The following is a 19591-nucleotide window of genomic DNA, read 5'->3' on the forward strand; positions in this document are numbered from 1 at the left end:
AATTAAAGGCATTCAAGGCCTGGGCAGAGACCACAGACGTATTTCAGCAAGTCTGACAAGTTCCACTACATTTCCATGTTGATTCTCACACAAGTGTACTCTAAACAATACTCTTAATCGATACTGCCATAAACCACCCTCTTATATACGTATTCTTTCAAACCAGCAGCAGCCTTTTGCTTTATAGCTTTTTCCTGGACAGGTTTGCTACTGTCTCAGTATTGCAGTTAGCTCAATCAAGCAAGTGGTTTTAATTACTACAAAATGTTTCTTAAAATCTTTCATCTGAAGCACTGAGGGATGTTATTGAACCATTTCTGATGTCATGCCGAAGTACGGACTATTAGAAGCCAGGAAGAAAACGGAGCTTGCTGTCATCCCAAAGGGACTGATAATTAAACTGGGCTCTGGGGAGAAGAGCAACCGGAGGTGGAGACTGAACTTACTCCAGTACAATTAACGCTTTTAATGTTAAAAGCGCCTCTCCTGACTTTATGTTGCTTTAATTGCTGTTCTAAACCATAAACTGAATGAAAGGATAAAAATGGGCAAGTGTCCAAAACTTAGAATGAATCTGAAGAAATCCTTTTATTGATGCAGTTATTTGTATATGTATAATTCAGCAGTTGCTCTACACAGTAATTTACCCTATCTGGACAGTTGTGTTTTCTGTTACAGAACAAAGCTGTTTCCATCACTCCAAGCAGAAAGCAACAACATTGAAATGATTTACTTCTGTGAATGCACACAGGGCAGAAGGAATAACAAAACCCCTTAGCTACTTCTCAAAATTCTGTTTTTACAAATGCAAATTTGTGATAACTAGCATTAAAACTACAACAAAATCTCATTTCTCAAACTCATCCTCATGTTAAATTCTTTTTCACTTCATAAAAGCAGCAGAAGATTAATTTTAATAATTGCACAGCTGTTCCTTGCTTGACTTGGTAACTCAACAATTCAGAATGCTTCAGTCCTGTGAGCTGCCCACAAGATAACTGTGCACCACCTCAATTACACCTGCACAACTAAGCTTCTCTCTCCTCCTCATCCGTGCAAGTACACAAGGATAATTACTGTCTTGGGATGCTGTTTGTTTGCTTTATTTCCACAAAGCCTTCCAAACAGAACCACACAGCTGGGCCTATCTTCCTCATGTTGTACCCTCTTCCCTTTGCCCCACAAAGCTCCTTGGTTTCATTACAGTTGTCAAAAGAAAACTTCAGAGTTAGGACTTTAAACTGCAACACTATCATGACAAAAGTGCACCACCAAAGTCTTGTACCAGCAACATTGATTTTTTTTTTCCCAATTACTACTTACTAAGTTTGAGTGAAAATACCTAAAGTGAAGAATTAATCATTAAACAAGAAAGAAATATTAAGATCACAACCCTACTTTAAAACAAGACAACACCTCTCAAGTATCAGCAGAGAACAGGATGAAAACAAAAACCCCCAGCTGCTGGAATAAGCCCACACAGGCCAGATCCAACATTCCTCTGAGGATGAAACAATGTCAAGAGCCACTGCTAATGCACCAGTGACATAAGTCAATGACTGTACCTGGCAGCAAAGAAAACACCTGCACACTTGACCCTTGAAGACCCCGTTATTTAGAAACTCTGAGATTCTGTGTGAACCTAAGAGCTGTACAAGAAAGCTCAGCCAAGGCAAGTATCACACCACCTCAGATTCACAAGGCTAAATACAGTGATCAAGGCTAGGGAAGGTTAAAAAAGCCAACAGGGGAAGCAGTTTACCAAAACAGGCAGCGTGCAAAGGAGCAGACAAACTGCTCATGCAGAGCAAGGCAGAAGAGGAGCCACAAGCCTCATCGCCTCTCCCGTAACAGAGGGCTGGAAGACCAGGCTGGCAGAGTGAGAAAGCCAAAAGCAAGTGTCTGTCAGGGCATTAAACACATGCTGGCCACCAACACACACACCGGGAGAGGAAGGAAATCCTGTTTCTGAGTCAGACCGGTGCGGGCCAAATGTGAATTTTCACTTCCACATCACTGGAGCAGCTAGGCTGGGAAGGAAAAGCCACTCGGTACAGAACAGGACTAACAAGAGCTTCAGCAGATACTGCTCTCAGGAGACCAAGAGCTCTTTACTCTCAGGACTGAAGAGCTCTGGTGCTATGCCAGAGTTGCTGACTGTAAGCATCTTGTCTTCTGTCTGTCTGTGGCAAGACAGCTGAGTTTTTAGGATGTCATGGGTCTCACTAATCACCTGTCTCAGGGAATTGATTAAAACACATTCTAGCAGAGTTAAAAACTGGGAGAGAGCCTGTGGATTTATCATCTTCCTTATGGTTTCAACATAGGCACGTTTGAGTAAGCAGGTGAAGGATTTAAACATTTAATCCTCAACAACTTCTACAAGTGTTACATTCATTGCAGTTTGCAGCTGGTGTCTGCTTTGGATAAAAGACCAGAAAGGCTTGGGATTTCAGTAGGAAACTTTGTGCCAAACATTGAAGAGGAGACGTAAAGACTCTGCAGAATGAGATTCTACTTTTGCCAGGCTCTGTTCCCTGATAGGATACACAGGGGGATTCAAAACTGGAGTGAGTTCTCTGCTGAGACAAGCCTGAGTTATGTGCCATATGGGTAAAACACCAAAATCCCCCTAAGTGGAAACACCTCAGATTTGCCAATGGATCAGCTAACTCGGGTTGCCTCCTGCCACATCAAACTCTGCCATTTACCACCTTCTGCTACCCAAATATTATCAAACTGAATTCACACTAAGGAAGAGAGAAAACACCCAAGTATTTTTCAAACCGACCCCACTGCTTGCCTCATCCTCTTCTGCCCAGACAGGTCCATAAACTCCTGCCCCAAACCAAACAACATCTCCATGTTGCCCATAGACACACTTGGAATGGGTGAACCTAGGCCACAAGTGCTGACTGAAGTTTACCTACAATTCCAAGCCTTTATATTCTGAACAGAAAAAAAGCACCAGAAGAAGAATGAGACTGACGTGTGGCATTACCAGTACCCTCACTGTCTATACACAACAGACAGAGCCACTGGTAAAGGTATTTAATCTAAAATCTGGCTCATTTCCTGGTAATAATAATTTGGATGGTGAAGTGACCACCAAATACAGTCTCATTGTCTTAAGTCAGGCGTCCGGCATAGACAATTTAACAGTAGAAAACTGTTCTGTTGTTGATTTAGTCAACATTAAAAATTGATAGCCTGTCTAGTCTGGAACAGTAACACTGGCAACAGCTGCTTCAGAACTCTTAGGGGGGGAAAAGGAGGTCCCTCGAATGCTCATGCAAGTGGAAGCTGCAGTTATCCACTCTAGAAGAAATCACCACCGAGGCAAGGAAAAGCTGAACAGAAGTTATCTATCAGTAAGGTGAATCATGGCTTGCCATTTTTTCCAGCTAGTCTGCGTTAATTCCAATTTAACAATTAAGAAATATTCTAATAGCAGTAGGGTTTTTTTGTGAATGAAAGTATTCAGTACTCCCCGCTTCTCTTTCAAAAAAGGACTCTATATAAAACATCCAGCCCACAGTAAAATTAGACTTTTTAAAAAGTATAATAAAACACTTAGTATAATACAGGCAACCTACAAATGAAGGAAAAAAGGGCACAAACTCAAAGATGTGTAAATGCCTTCACAAGTAAACCTGAGTAACATGAAATCAGTATTATACACCCCAAATGCTTTTCTCTAACCCCAATTTATTATGCAACCTGACTTACACCACACCAGAGCATAAGCTGAGGGGAAGAACAAGAAGTGCCAGGTTACTCTTGCAGAAAGTGATGTATCTTACATGAGACTCAGTATGAAGGAAAACATGAAAGCCCAGCCACAAGCAATGAGGAGCCAACAGAGGGAATATTTGCCTTTGTGCATTTATCTGGATTTGGAGATGTTTGTGAGGAGGCACATTTTGCCCAAATTTAAAATGAAATATAAGTAGCTTAAAATGAGGCTGGTGATGACAGAAGAAAAGCACAAATAGGTACTTATCTCTGTGATCAAATGGAGCGGGCGAGAGCTGGAAAGAACAATCTGTACTGGTAATCCCCTTGCCTAGGAACCCCTCCAGACACAGCTGGGCTGCCTCATCACACAGGGAGTCCGGCTCACTAGCACAGACTCAGATGAGAAACCTCCACTCAAGCCCTCTCAGAACAGGAACTGACAGTAAGGACTCTTATTTTACCTTTAAACTACTCCCTAATGAAGTAGCACCTACCGGGGAGGAACATGAGAGAACAGCTCAGTGAGTCATCAGTGGAGCGAATCTGCTCAGGACACAATGAGATGAGAAGCTGAAAGATGGTGCAACACAGAACAGCGTCCAACAGAGTTGTCATTAAACCTGCTCTACACATACAAACTTTTTGAAATCAAAAGTCACATCAATTAATCACATCCATTTAATAATTTTCACAGAAATAAAAATTTTAAAAGACTAGAGAGGAATAATAAATTAGCAATTACCCATGTCTAGTACAAAGCACTACTTGTAATCTTTATTTTCTTGCAGATCAGTAGCATATCTGAAATGCAGGTTTATTGAATTGTTCAAGTATTTCTTTGAAATGTCAAAAAGTAACTGCTTATGAAGAGGCCCTCATACAATCTTCTTATGTTCTCAACAGCTAAAGTTTGCTGCCACAGTCAGGCTAATTATTTGTCAAAGCCTCTTGATCACATTAAATATGAAAAAAACCTCACAACAAAAGAAATGTAGAAGAGAAATTATGAATTGGTCCTACACAAACTGCAAGGAACAATAAATCAAAGGGATTTTTAATAAAAACACCAAATTTAAAAATGCAAATCAGTAGGTTCTAAGAATACATTTAATTATTAATTCTGCATGCAGTTTGAAAAGTGTTAATAAAAAATGAAAAGCGTTGATGCCTGACTTCTTTTAGCAAGAACTGTAAACTTGCTAAATTGAGGGAAGCACTAATCCAAGTCTGAGAGATTGATCAGGATTCTGGCACCCACTGGGTGCAGGCATTTCCTTCAGCCCCACAAATCAGGGACGTGATTCCACTGCTGGGTAAGCCTGCAAAATCAAAGGTATCACAAAGGACTTGAGGGGTGTTCTGGGAGATATGCCTGGATACCTTTTCACTGGGTTTTTGTCTTTTTTTTTTTTTTCTCTCACAAGTATAGATGACAATTTGGAAGTGTGTGTTCTGTCTAGCTTTGGAATGAACTTCCAGAACAGGGAAGGAAAACAGAGCCATGAAACCATGGATGACGTAACATCTCCAAGTAGGAGGACCCTGGAAGAACAAAAAGGCCAACACGAATCCCACCAACAACTGCTGCTGATGCAGCAAAGCCTCAGGTCAGAAATGTTAACTTTAAAGACTGTCTACGTACAGAGGCAGGTAGATCCAGACTCCTTACAGCTCTGGAAACTATTCTAAATTAGAAGAAAAAGACTGAGAACTAAATCCATATAAAAACATGAATCATGAGGATATGACTTCAAGCAGGCACATGTAAAATCTGTACACCCCTTAGAAAACAAAGTATTACAAGTTTTTCAGGTCTGTACAAGATGGCTTTTAGGTGAGTAACAAGACTCTTTTTCCCAGCCTGTGGGTTGTTGGGCTTTTATTCTCAAATGCAAGAGCAGATAGCTGTGAACATAGCTTAAACAACTAATACCAGAAAATATGGCATAAAACAGAACATTCCTTAGAAACTGGGCTGAACCAGAAGTAATTTGTAACTGGTCACTTTAAATGCAACACAGATACTTTTCCTCCCCTTCTATAGGCACAGGACAAAAATAATGATCTAGTCTTTCAGATCTGTGAGGTTCAGCACAACCTGGTCAGACAGCTGAGGGTCGGTGCTTAGCACAGGATCTGGGCTAACCTCACCAGACAGCTTGGCACCCCTTCACCACCAGGGATCAGCTCATCTGCAACCCAACCAGCTGTTCAAAGCTTTTGTTTGGCAGATGTGCACACAACCAGACCTGTCAGGAATATCACAGGTCACAAATCTCTTTTCACCTTGCTAGTGCGGGATGGCTCTGGGACAACACGATGCATTCACAACTCTTTTTCAGGAAGAGGGGGAAAAAGTAACATAGCCTTCTTGTACAAGGTCATCTTTCTTTCTAAATTCAACCTGAACTAAGCAGCCCGGAATCACAGGAAGGGTGCTTGGGCCCCACCTCTCCCTCTCTTCCTTACTTCATGTGTGTTTTGCAGTCATTTATGGGCTGTTTTTCTGACAAGTAATTCCAGAACGTACCAGATCACAGAGTTTGAACGTACACGATCAAATAAGCAAAAGCAGCGGAACAGCGCTGTGAAAAACAAATGGGTCTTACCTTCCTTTGTGAGGTCTTCCTCTCTCCGGCACACCTGCAGACGTCCTCCTGTTCACAGTGGAGTAATCCGGATCCAGTTCATACCCTTCATCATCCACTCCGAGGCTGCGGTTGTCATCTTCCAGTCCGTAGGGCTCGGGCTGGAAGCGCTCGGGCTGAGAGCGGTTCAAGTCAACGCTGCTGCCCACTGGCACCTGGGGCTGGGCCACAGGCCCGTAGTTCTCCCTCCTGCTGGGCAGGGTGAAGCTGCCATCGTCGGGCCGGTAGGTGCCCCCCGGCACGTAGGCGTAGCGGGGCCGGTAGTTGACGCCCCGGGACAAGCTGCCGTAGCTGTCCGCGAGGTCTCCGTAGCCGTCGTGGCCGATGTAGGGGCGGTACTGGCCCTCGTGGCTCTCGGGGTACGAGTCGTTGTAGCTGTTGTAGGATCGGGTCAGGGTGGACGAGGCCTGGGGGGTGATGAAGCGCTCCCCGTTCTTCAGGTACCTCCTGTCGATGGAGTCTGTGTAGCTGCCCATGGGCGACGAGCCGTCCATGGCAGGCAGCCCGTCCGGCCCCAGCGGCACCTGCCGCACCGTCCTCGTGGTCACTGTCTTCACCATCTTGGTGACCTGGCAGGAAGCAGGGAGTAAGTGCGTTAATGTTCTCCTGCTGCATAATGCGGTGAGACACACGGGGAGGTGGAAGAGTAAAACGGGGAGAGAGCACCACCAAGCACACTGCTGAGCCGTGCCTGTAACACTGGTGTAGCAACCAGCTCAGCTATTCACTTTCAGAATGAACAGTGGAGGAGCTGAAAAAAGCACTTCGGGCTCTTACTACCAAAACCACTGCAGCCATGTGACAGCACATGGAAGCAGTACTAAGTCATTACACCAGTTCCCATTCCCCCAAAATGTTTACAGGAGACATCTGTCCTAAAGAAGACTCTACTATGTTGTGGAGCCACAGCCTGTCCACCTACAGCTGCAGCATAAATACCACATCACATTCTCTAGTTTAACAAAAACACACTTAAGTGCTTCTGCCTGATCTGGATCAAGCTTGCACCTCCACGTAATTCGATGGAGCTCAAATCCGGCAGTCATATTTAGGAAACCACGATCTCGAACAGAGTTTTGGGCTTCAGGATTCTGGACAACACACCTGCCTTCTCTTTTAAGATATTCCTACATTGCCCAACAGGTAGCTGTTGTCATTATTTTGATGACTAACAAATTTGCAATAATGAACACTAACACCACGCTGTTTTTGCAATTGCAGCTACATTGCAATTCTAAACATTCTAGACAAGCTTGTTTAAAGTACTGAAGTAAAATCTGTATATAAATACATCTTTACTTCCATAAATCACATTTCAATTCCAAACAGAATTCACAAAATCTGGAAACAGTAAATGTCCAGAGGGCTCTGGTATTCAGAGTTTCTCGCTGAAGGGTACAAACAAAGAGTCCTTAAAACTTTCCAAGAACCATCTGCCTTTGTGCCAAAGGTCTGGTAATCTGTGTAAGGCAGTGCTGGACAAAAGCCACTGTATTTACAAACCAGCAAAGGGCCTTCTGTTTGGGTTGCTTTCTGGGCTCCATCAACTTCTGTACTTCTTCCAGAATGACCAGCAAAAGATCTCTTGGGAAGAATAAGAAGTCCAGCAGAGGCCAGCCTATCCTTGGTAGCCCTAACCCCAATAAAATCACTTTAACCTATATAAAGTTACCCTAACCCTAGTAAGTGCTAATTCTTCAGCCCAACCAAGCAACAAAACAGCACACCCCCAAAGATGAGAGGGACAGTCAACCCACCTGACAGCATTACACACACCAGGGGAAGAACTCCAAATTGGTAAAAGGCATTTGGGCTTTCTAAGCTACTACAGACATAAATAAGCATCAGCAAATGACGCTTTTCTTCATCTAAGTCTCAGAAAGAAATGCTACATTCAAGGGAAATGTTAACCACAAGATGTATCCCTGGATTGCTCAGTGGCTCTGAAGGCCAAATAAATATTTTGACCTATAGCCTTCGATTTAAACATTCAGATTGGTGACAGATCAGCCAAGCTGCTGCAAAGCAAAATTGAGTGCATCTCTTGAAGTGGCTCCAGACATGTCCTCTAGCCAGATGTTTCCACACAGAAACCCCAAACAGAAAAAAGATTCACCCAAACAGCATTTCCTTTCCTAGACACATCTGTGAGCAAATGATACTTCAACATAATGAAGTAATGAAATCCTACAAGATTGAAAGCAGCACAAATGCCTCTCCACCAGCAGTGTAATTAACAGCAACACGATCCTGAATACACCATAGCCAGGTACCAACACGACCTCTGTATCTAATTTGAGCCAGAGCTGAAAGAATTTTCCTCTTCACTACAAAGGGATTTCCTCAGCAAGTAAACATCAGGAAAGATGCTATCCCTTCCAAGCCTCTGAATCTTTTCTCCCTTCTTCAAAACACACATTTTAATAACTGGAAGAAAGGAAACTCGAAACTCAACATTTATTTCATGACATACAATCCAACAGGGGTTTTTGCTTGTCACCTGTGCACAATACTTCTCCTTTCTGCTTAGCTGTCAGTGTGATCACTGTCACAGCTTTTATAAGCTCAGCAGCGAGAGGAGAAAAAGAGCTGGCGGAGTTTCCAGTAGCTCTTTGTGAAGTGGATACACACAAATCAACACAGCTCAGTGTTCTACTGAAGTGGGAAACAATACTTTTATTCAAAGTACCATATTCATAAGTGATCTTCCAAGAGCCGAAAAAACGTTTCTCAGGCCTGAAAAATGCGAGTTTTGCAAAGCCACGACAAAACTGGATGCAAAGTGCTCTTGAATTTGGAAGCAGTAATGGGAATAACAGGAATTAAGGTAGGACGTCAGCAATTTGATGAATCAGAAATGGATACTTCTGCTCAGAAAGGAACAACGAAGGAGCTTTCTAAATGCCAACAAGCGCCCTTGCATAACCTCACAAAGCTCTTTCTTCCAGCACTACACAACAAATCCAAGCCCAAGCATTGCTTTTCAGACACGAGCTGCCGTGCTTGCACAGATTGTCACGTGTCATTTTTCCTAAAGCTGTTAAGATCAGACAATAGGAAGTACCTGACACACCTCATCTGGCTGCAGTAACAGCGCGAAAGGAGGAAAAAACTTTGACCTGCAGGATCAGGTCCTCCTTCATCAAAGATTTGCTCCATGTTATTGGTAAACAGGACAAGGTAACGAACACAGGAACATTACAGCCATGACAACTGTCTCCAACAGCGGCTACAGGCACACAAAAGCCACAAAGGAGAATTTCAGATCACTGAAAATCACCTCCTAGACAATGTGTGACTTACCAGTTACCCTTAGTGAGTTTTTCACCATGCTCTGGCACTCTACAGAGTATTTACAGAGATTCGAGTTTTTAATTTAAGTTACCAACACAGAATTCAAGGGATTAATTTGCAATTTATACCAAATTTGCCTTATTTTCCTGTCTTTTAGGCTAGCACAGACAGGCTTCCAATGGCTGTGGCTCATCAAAAAGCCACACTCAGTGTCAGGCAGCACAGCACATGTAAAAACAAGTTTACAGCATTACCACAGCTTCACCTCTTACTACTTTCTGAACACTGCACCCAGCAGCAAACACAAACTATCAGGGCAATCAAAACCCCCTTGTCAGACACATAAAAAGGAACATTTCACTCAGGCATTAAAGTCTGCATTTCTCATAGTATAAAAGCATTCAGTAATGCTAAAGGTGTTATATTGGGGCAATCAAACAGAGCCATTTTATATTTTGAGAGAGTGGGAGTATTTGCACTCATGCCTCATTTGTCAGGCAAAGGCACTGAGATAGAAGATTTATCATGTGATAAACAGATTTTGCTGCTGACAGGACAATAAAGGGAAGCTTTTGGCAGCAATTAGCCAGCACACAGATGAAGGTCCATTTAATGAAAGGTTTCCAAGCAAAAGAAGAAACCCAACCAACAAACCAAACACGTTTATTTCAGGAAATCCTGCTCAAGGGAATGTTTCATTTGTATTTCTTAAAAGAACACAGGCAACCTTGAGCAGCTGACAGCACAGTAATCTTCTCTCCCAACGTTTTTGTGGTTTCCTTAATACTGATGCATTAGCCAGAGAGGATGAAGCCATTCCAAATGGGAGTTCCAACAGACTGCCTTATCGGAGAGACACCTGAACCTTCAGATGCATCCCATCTTAAAAAAAGATTTATCAGCATCAATTTCTCATTACAGATCTGCTCTAATAAAAAATTTAGAGTTACAAGTTACTTTGAGGGTAATTTGACTTTGTCTGTTTACTTTCCATCCGTAAAGAAAACCTGTGTAAAAAGTTTTTTTCAGCCCAATGACAAAACAAAGATGCTCAATTGTTTAAATGTCCCAATCTCAGAGTACCAGAGGAAAGCTTCAGAGTACCTTCCTATGAAGAGGCCGAGTATGCTGACAATACATGTGTAATTCTTTATTCTCTGTACAGATACCAAGATTTCAGCTGTAGTAGGAAAAAAAAATCCAACTTACTTCCTTGTTCAAGCTCTCTGCAGCCAAAATTCTGCAGTACTTCAAGTCAGTGCTCTCACTGCTGCTCTCCACACCCCAGATTCTAAGTACACTTCAGGTTTACTGACCTTACCGTTGTTCACCCCACAAATAACAACTGCTTTAGTAAATAATTCCCTTACAGGCCCCATGATGACGGTTTCGCTAATTCTGTTTCCAGAAATACATTTGCCAACGGATCATAAAGGAAATGCTGACTCATTTGAAGCAGCTTCTGTATTCTTCTGTCCCTCATCCTTCTATTTATCTAGAAGGGTGGGAGAACAAACATGAACCTGTGCAACAATTAGACTTACTGGATGCATGCGCATATGGTACAAGCAGGTGCCTCCCAGTGCTCAGCACAGAGGAGTAAAGCCAGTACAAAGATTTCTGCGGAACTGGGCTATCACAGTCAAATGCAGCCATCAGATCTTTAATTCTGCCTTGTTTTCTTTTTGAGCTTGGTTTTGTTTTCCAACTTTTTAAAGTTCATTATAAAAGCTGACAGGGATAACAATCTTGTTGAAACTGCTGTAAACCAAGAATCAGACGAGAAGGGATGCAGGAGGATCTAAGCATCCTGACATTTCTGTGAGCTTATTTTCAAACTACAGACTAAGAATTTATCAGCCCATGCAGGTTAATGTTATTACCTTTCTATTAAATGCTGTGGAAGAACTCACCCTGTAGGTTTTCAAAACAACAGCTGAAATCTCTCCCTTTCAATTTTAAGCCAAATATTTCATATTTTGAAAGGGCCCTCAACTTCAGCTGAAATCCATTCCTGCTCTATTCCCTAATTCCTTTGAATTTCCTGCAAAGTTTGGAAGAACTGCCTCTTGGGGTACCTGGCTCCAGCACAACCCAGAGTTTTGGCCACAAGTACTTTCTCACCACATGTGTAAGGAAGTGGAACAGCAGTTAATCACTGCAGGGAACCACCTGGACTTGCTGAGTACTGGAAAGCTCAAAGAAAATGAATGGACTACAAATTAAACAACTTCGTATACAGATTGATTTCAGTTTGCTGTGATAAAACATCAATTTCAACGAGTAACAGTGATCTAAACCTCTCCTATCTTTTGGCATTTCAAAGATAAAAATAAAAGGTGTCCGGAAAAAAAGAAAAGACAACATTTACACAAACACACACACATCTAATTTGCTTTACTGAGGTCTCTTGAGCCACTTACAACAGGCTCCCTTTAACACCTGGCAGCGCTCCAGCCAGCAGCAAGAAGTGGAAGTCTCTTCCCAAGGTGACTTTCATTGGTTTAGCTTGATAGGTATTTGGCTTCCAGAGATATTATAAAGTTGAAATGAAGTGTTATCTGCTACATCTTTTGTGCAATGAATGTTACGTAGGGACTTATAGGGTAACACTAAAAGAATAACAGGTAGGGAAAAATTACTCAGAGATATCTCATTTTGAAAAGGCAGATGTTCTCTATTTAAAATATGTCAAATATTAAATTCTATTACGCCTTCTTCCTGCTTCACTGCTACAGGCATTTTCAAAGATGAGGGAAAAGCAAAGCAAAACTGTCAATGCATCTAGATTAAGGTTGTTTACTTAATACACTATTGAAAAGAATAACCTCTATAAATTACAGGTTTGAAACAACAAGGGAAGGAACAGAATAAAGGAACAGCAGCATCCAGGAGCATTCACATTTACAGCCTCTGCTGTGCTGCATTTCAAGAGGAAGTATTTCAGAGGCATCGCTCTCAGCAAGCTAGAAATTCACCCAATGTAGCAAAAATAAGTGACAATTTCTTTTTGAGACTCAAAAAATGCATACTAAATGGCATTAGGTTGACTAATCCCTACATAAGCTATCCAGCAAAGAAAGAATACATTCGAAAAACATCTCTGGTCTCTCTGGCTCTTAAAAAAACACGATCTGTGTTATTTACTCTGTCAGAGGAAGTATCTTATGCTGCCACTTTCTTTGCAAGACAGATATGCTGGAGATTGTGGCTGACACTGTCCAGCAGAGCCTTTAGTTATAGGCACAACAAAAAGAGGTTCCAAATCCTTCCTTAAAGGAGCCTGGAGCAAGCACAGCAATGTAGAGCATAAGAGGCTATTGCTCAGAGTAAAAGGAAAAGCTGAGCACAAACCTACCCCCCCTGAGCACAGCGTGACCATCTCCACTTCACACACTGGACAGTACTGAAAAGAGCTGTGAGGATTCCCACCACAGGAAATGTTGCTCCTCTCCAAGGACAAGAACCACCTGCACACTGAATGCAAGGCCACATTCACATGGGGTTTTTTTGGTTGGGAGGGGGGGATTTGTTATTTGTATTTTTCATTTCTTTAGATCTGTGAGGGAACAGGCAGAGACACAAAACTGCACCTTTTGGGCTCAACACCTACTCCTGGCAAGCAGGATGCCCAGCACCCACGGGCTCCATCTCCCATGCCAGGGAGATTTCTTCACCACCCTCCTCGGAGCACCAAGGTCAGAATTCTGCCACTGCACACAGGTACCAGGAAACAGAATTTTCTTTGTAAGGCTCTCACATTTAATAGCATGAGCTATGAAAGCACTATGATGACACCTATTAGAAATGATTGTGTCAATGACAATTAACTCCAGGGCAATTAATTGACGCCACGACAGTTTTCATTTTTACAGTCCCTACCAAAACAAAATGCACCTTGAAGACCAAAGTGATGTAAAAAACTTGTAAAATTTGACCTCAGATTAGTATCTAAGAGCTGTTGAATCCATGCCTTTTTTTTCACAGCAAGGGGAAGTCAAAACAAAACCATTTTCAGAGGCAACAACAACCTCAGCAAAGTCTCAGCACCTCTTCTCACAGTCAGAGCTAAGCCAGGCTGTGTTCTGACATTTCAGAATCACTTTTCTCACCAACTGGGTTTTTAATATTTTTTGCTAGTCCCTTTAGCAATGAATTACTAGGAAACAGCTCCGGGTAGTACTTAAGCTGGAGTCGGTGGCATTATTTGAAACAACACAAATGGAGAGTAAGACAGCTACACATCCTACCCCCATCCTGGACACACTTCAGTGCCTGCAATGACCCGCAGTAACACAAGAAAGCCTTGCTCTTTGAAACGGAGCAGTAGCTCCAGGGTTGCTGTTTTTTCAATTTGCCTTTCCCATATGCAGTCACAATGCCCGTTTTGAAGCTGCCACTGTACTTTTCTGTGGGAAGATGGAAAAACAGGAGGACTCTGACACAGAGGAGAAAATGGCACCTCTGAGGCTGTGACAAGCACGCAGCTTTTATCAGTGCCACGACTATTTCAGACAAACTACTTCACTCCATGCGGTCCCCTTATCTAGGTGAGGAATGGCCTCACCTCTATTTTTACAGTCACAGCTATAATCTTATGCCCTTGCAGCCTCCTAAAACTATGCACTACTATTAGTACATATAAAAAGATGTCCAACCCCACTGTAATTTTATCACTTCCTTCCTGCAAATAACAGTTGTTGTTGCTGCCACTGGAAAGAAAATAGCATTTCAAGTCACAAACTAAATACATTAGATTATTTGAAGAACTAATAAACATGTGGGGGGGTTTTGTTCATCTGTTTAATTTTATTTAAAGACCTTAATCTCCTTCCAACAATGAGAAAATAGGCCAGTTATATTTACCTTCTAACTAACTGCAATAACTATTAAACCAGATAGTTTATTATAATGTGGACAGGCCTACTGACCTCAGGAAATCAACATTCATTCACTTCAACCTGGGGATCTGATGTCCTGAACAGATATCCTAAAGGACTGCAATTCTGGAACACCAGTGAAAACAAACCCTGATTTATGCAGTGACCTTTCTTAATACAGAAAGCAGTTGAACGATCCCCTCCCCTTTTTAAAAAAATCAGTCTTGTTTAGAAGTTTTGAAAAAGGGAATCACCGTTAATCTTTGTAACATTCCAGTGGCACTGAAAGCGTGCAAGGCAGCCATGAACACACAGTACCTGCTCAACAGAGACTGCAAAATTACCTTACGCAAGGAACAAGAAGATATCAGGAAAATTAGAACATTTGCAACACCCGTAATCCAGCCAAACCTGAGGTACAGTCACTTGGGAACACACCCAGACTTCCCTATGCATTAGGAGTACGATTCCAATCACAAGGTTGTTGCAGTTTTTAAACACTATGGTGTTATTTACACAGGCTGTTTCTTGTTCTAAAGGACAAATGCATAATCACACAACGTTATTATAGACTGTCACCAATTGGAGACAGATTTTCCTCAGCCAAGCCCTACCAACTCATCAATTTTTGTTTGCAGGGCTGTGAACTGCTTCAGCAGAATGACGTGAATGTTACAAGAATAAGCAGCCTGAGAAGGGCTTCTGGTGTTTTCGTTTGGTTAACCTGGATAATTTCTACTGCTCAGCTCACAGCCCCATGAACAGCTGTATCAGCACAGCTGATAGGGAGCAATCTAGACACAGAGGTGAAACTCAAAAAGCCCTGAACTCCACTCTGCTGGCAAACACAATGCTCAAGATCACCGAGGATCACAACAGCATGATTGTCATCACTCAGGCTACTCCCTGCTATTTCTATTCCATGATTAGATGGCACTTTGCCATTTTCCTCAGTGGTTATTAACCTCTCACCTTGGTTTCAGTTCTCCTTGTGGTTCCATCTTCAGAAGTGACAATAGACACGTGGGAAGTGGGAGTGCCTGGGTCTTCCTCCACCGTAACTGTCTCTTCCACCATTTCTTGAGGCTCTTGCATCATTGCTATTGAAGTCTGGTTACTGGGGCTTTGCTCCTATAAAGAAGCAGGTAAAAAAAATTAACTTCTCACTCTTACCATCATGCTATAACTATTCCACTGATTTCAGCTTCTTTGATTGAAAAAAAATCCCATATTTTACCCAACAATTTGCAAGCAGAGATTCAGAGAAAGGAGTATTTCCTGCCTCAGACCAGCTTGCTGCAACTGTGCTGGTAGGACTGGACTCAGTGCAGCAAACAGAAATCATGTGAAGCATCCATCAAGTACTTCATATTAACAGGCAACAGACTAACAGACTACTATCTTATATTTAAATCTGCTCTAAGCTTTCTCTTCAATGCCCAGCACAGGAGTGGATTTTTTGTCTGCAAAAACATTCTTTCAGTTCTGCAGTGAACAGGCCCACTGGCTTTCAGAGCTGTTAATCTTACACACCACTGAAAGTTTTTTTTTCATTTGATAAAATACACTCAGTTGGAGACTAGAGAAGGCTATAAAACATCAACACCTACAATTAAATAGACACCTTTCTCAAACTGCCCAAAGCAATGGTAATTAAAAAAAAAAAAATCATGGCTAGAGATTAATTCAGTTAAAGGCTTCCCTTCCAAGAACTTCACTAAGTCCATAAGATCTAACTGGCTACAAGCTTATTTAAAATTTATAAGAGATAGACAAATAATAAAATCTAAACAGAAAGAAGGGAGATCAAAGGTGGGTTCTTGCAGGGAACTGCCCAAAGAGAACACTCTGCTGCTCGCCAGCACCGGCATCTGAACCTTCCTTTTTCTTATGCAATTGTGTGTTTCAGCACAGAAATCAGAGAAGCTCCCTTTGGTCTTTCAGAAGTTTCCCAGCAAGAGGCCAATAAAGAACCAGCTTAGGCACTGAGAACTCAGACTTTTGCCCAGCATTATGAATCCTCAGCCATGTGAAATGAAAAGACAGACTGATCATGTCATTATGGGCCCTGAAGGTATCTGGCTACACAGGCTTTAAAGCCAAAGCAGGGCTTCTGTTGGCACATCCTGTCAAACAGACACTCAGAGAATTTTCTTTATTAAGGACTATATACACACACACACACGTTTTTACGTACATTTTAAAAACAAAAAGCAGAAAATCCAAGAATGACACAGAGCCCAAAACTGCAAAGGGGGCACGCTCTGCTGAAAGAAAACTCTGGACAAATCCACTCCATCTCTTCACATCACAGGAAAATAAAAACGGTTAGGATGAAACTGTTCCAATAGAGGTGCTCAGCTTAATTACATAGAACTTTAAATATTCTCCATGTGTGAACAGCTTCATCACCAGGGAACGACAACATTACATTTTGTATCATTCATAAAAATGCATTTCAAACCACCTATAGCCTTCGGATTTCCCTTTTTGCTGTGCCACATTTTTTTCAGGCCCCCAGGGACCTTTTGCTGCTGATGTCTTGTTAAGGTCCACACTAATTCTTGCATGATCCGTGATTTCTCTTAAGCAAGCTGAGATGCCCCTGCTCAGTTTTCCTTTATTTACAGCTGTATTCTGACCTTCTGGAACTCAGACTTGAGTCAGAAAGCCATTCTCATTTTCAGGTAAGCACCATGACAACAAGCCTCTGCCCAACACCTCAGTCAAAATGCAGCACAGACAGCTGTCAGAGGAAAGGCACCAGAAGTGATACAAGCAGGCACTACTTCCATTTCTATTGAAACCACAGCGTAACTCAGGTTACAGAATCAATCAACGAGAATAATGCTTCTCAAATCCTCAAGAAAATCACTCCTTCCAGCCTGCAGGACGCCAATCATTAATGGCAAATAACTTATGATACATGCTGAATTCTTTATGGTAGAGTTCAGATGTCACATCGTGTCTCTTGCGCATGGCTCCAGAAGGGGAACTTGCTCCAGCAATAAATACATTATTCTCTTCACATTCTTCTCGAAAACACTGTGTTATAACTGCAACTCCCTTTCTCACACACCCCACAGTGAAACTTTCCTCCAAAGAGAATAATTTACACAACACTGCAAAACAGACACTCACAACTTCTATTCATCTTCACTCAACGAAACCTTACCAAGAACAAAGAAATCAGGTACATGTACAGGGTTTTTGCACCACATCTTATCTCTGTAAACCTCACCATCAAATGCCAAAACTGCTCCAAGGTGGGCCCTTCTCACCCATCTATGTACACACACAGAGCTCATCCACCACCTTCACTTACAGCTGCATTTCAGGCACTGGCATCTTTTTATTCCCCTCTAGACTTTATAGAGGCAGCCTCTGTTTTCTGATAATAAACCTGAGGAGATGGAAGGTGGAAAGAAATATTTTGTTCTTTGAGCTTTTGCAATACTTTTTCTTTATTAAAAAAAAAAAAAGGAGAGTCTGCCTTTGTATTCATACTGCCTGTGGGCAAAGGAAACCTTAAAAGCTGGGCACCTAAACATGAACAAATTGTAAGCTAGAGCGTATTGACTTTAAATGAGCATTGTGCTGGGTTTTATCCTCTGGCTGCTTCTAAAATGAAGATTCAGGCAGATATGGTACAGATCTGCATTCCTACAAGAGGAAACTACTGCTAGCAAGAGACTGTCCTAGGCATCAGAAAGCCTAAAAGCCTGCAAAGTTCAAGGCCGATATCTCAACGCAGACAGGTACCCAGGCACCATCTACCGCGTCTTCCTTCTTACCACGTGAGCCACTGAGGAACGCAGTGAGCCAAGGGGACAGCCTGTGACCCAGCCTAGCCCTGAACTGTCTGAACCAGGTGGTTCTTTGATCTCCAAACCCAGTGCTTTCTCTACACCGCTAGCTTGGAGCTGTCACAAGCTAACATTAACACAGAAGAGATGCAAAGGTTTTGTTTTCTGTTTTTAGACGCCATCATTAAGGATTTTAGGTCATCACAAATTGCAGAAACTGGGACACATTACCACTTTCGACTACTTCCTCTGTGCTCAGCTTCGAAGCCAGTATTTAGGATGCTCTTTTTTGCTAAATACACCTCAGCATCTCAGATTCCAAACATTTGGCAGGTATGCCTAATTATCCAGAGTAAACCACAAGCTGCTGCATAGGGCTGGAACATGACACCTCTAATGAATAATGCTCATGTAGTTCCCTGCCTGCTAGAAGGAGGTTAATTCCAGTTCAAAACAACACATACTCATTCACCTTACTGGAGGCTTTCAAAGCAAAAGCAATGAGATTACAAAACACTACCAAATTATAAGAACAGATTCCAGTGCAGTTACTGCATGCCGTGTCAGTAGTCATGACTCTTCCGTTTACTTTTGCTTTTCTGAGACCAAATGAATCCTATCCTGTTGATTTGTACTTGCATCTCCAGTGTGCTTTAAAAAAGCCATGCTATTTAAAACACAAAGCAGCAATCAATTTACCTTCAGCCTGTAAAAGTTAAGCGCAGATGAAACAGCTAAACACCTTGTAAAAGAAGCAAGAAACATAAAATAACAGTAATTCTTGTTTTGTTAAAGAACAGTGATTTATCATTTAGGGCACATACTTCCTAGGGCTTATTTTGCATTAGAATACTACGGCTTCTGTAATCATCACCATTTCAATTCCTAGCATTGTGTTTCCACCAAAGTAGCTATTTTATATCTGTTTTAATAAAAGAATAACCTCCCCCAGGAGGATCAGACATCCGACTTCAAGACAGTAAACAGAGTTCTTTATTCTCTGCCTATGGAACAATTTTAAACAGTCTGGAAATAATATAAAATTGCAGGAGATTATTATTTCCACTAAAACAGCCACTCTTCAAGAACACTGAAATCATGTACATTGAATCTTCATTCTCCCCAAGATCTCCTTTGTTCTGCAGATTGCAGCGCAGGCTATTCCAGCTACTCCTTACTCCAGGCTACTGTCAGATACCAAATTTGATGGTTTTTGCAAAAGCAC

The 19591-nt window shown here is 42.0% G+C and overlaps 1 protein-coding gene across 15 annotated transcripts in view; it reads right to left on the reverse strand.

The window, feature by feature from the left end:
• The window catches only part of ARVCF (ARVCF delta catenin family member), a 249261-nt gene that overhangs the window by 72468 nt on the left and 157202 nt on the right, over positions 1-19591 (reverse strand). For all 15 annotated transcript variants that reach the window (XM_066200014.1, XM_066200011.1, XM_066200013.1 and 12 more), the window contains 2 exons: positions 15533-15691; positions 6348-6955 (listed from right to left, as the gene is read on the reverse strand). In XM_066200014.1, the coding sequence (XP_066056111.1) occupies positions 6348-6955; positions 15533-15691 (767 nt within the window). The remainder of the gene's footprint in view (positions 1-6347; positions 6956-15532; positions 15692-19591) is intronic.

The sequence above is a fragment of the Chamaea fasciata genome, unplaced genomic scaffold, assembly GCF_029207755.1.
Source record: "Chamaea fasciata isolate MVZ Bird 193981 ecotype frontalis unplaced genomic scaffold, bChaFas1.0.hap1 SCAF_18, whole genome shotgun sequence".
Classification (NCBI taxonomy): domain Eukaryota; kingdom Metazoa; phylum Chordata; class Aves; order Passeriformes; family Sylviidae; genus Chamaea; species Chamaea fasciata.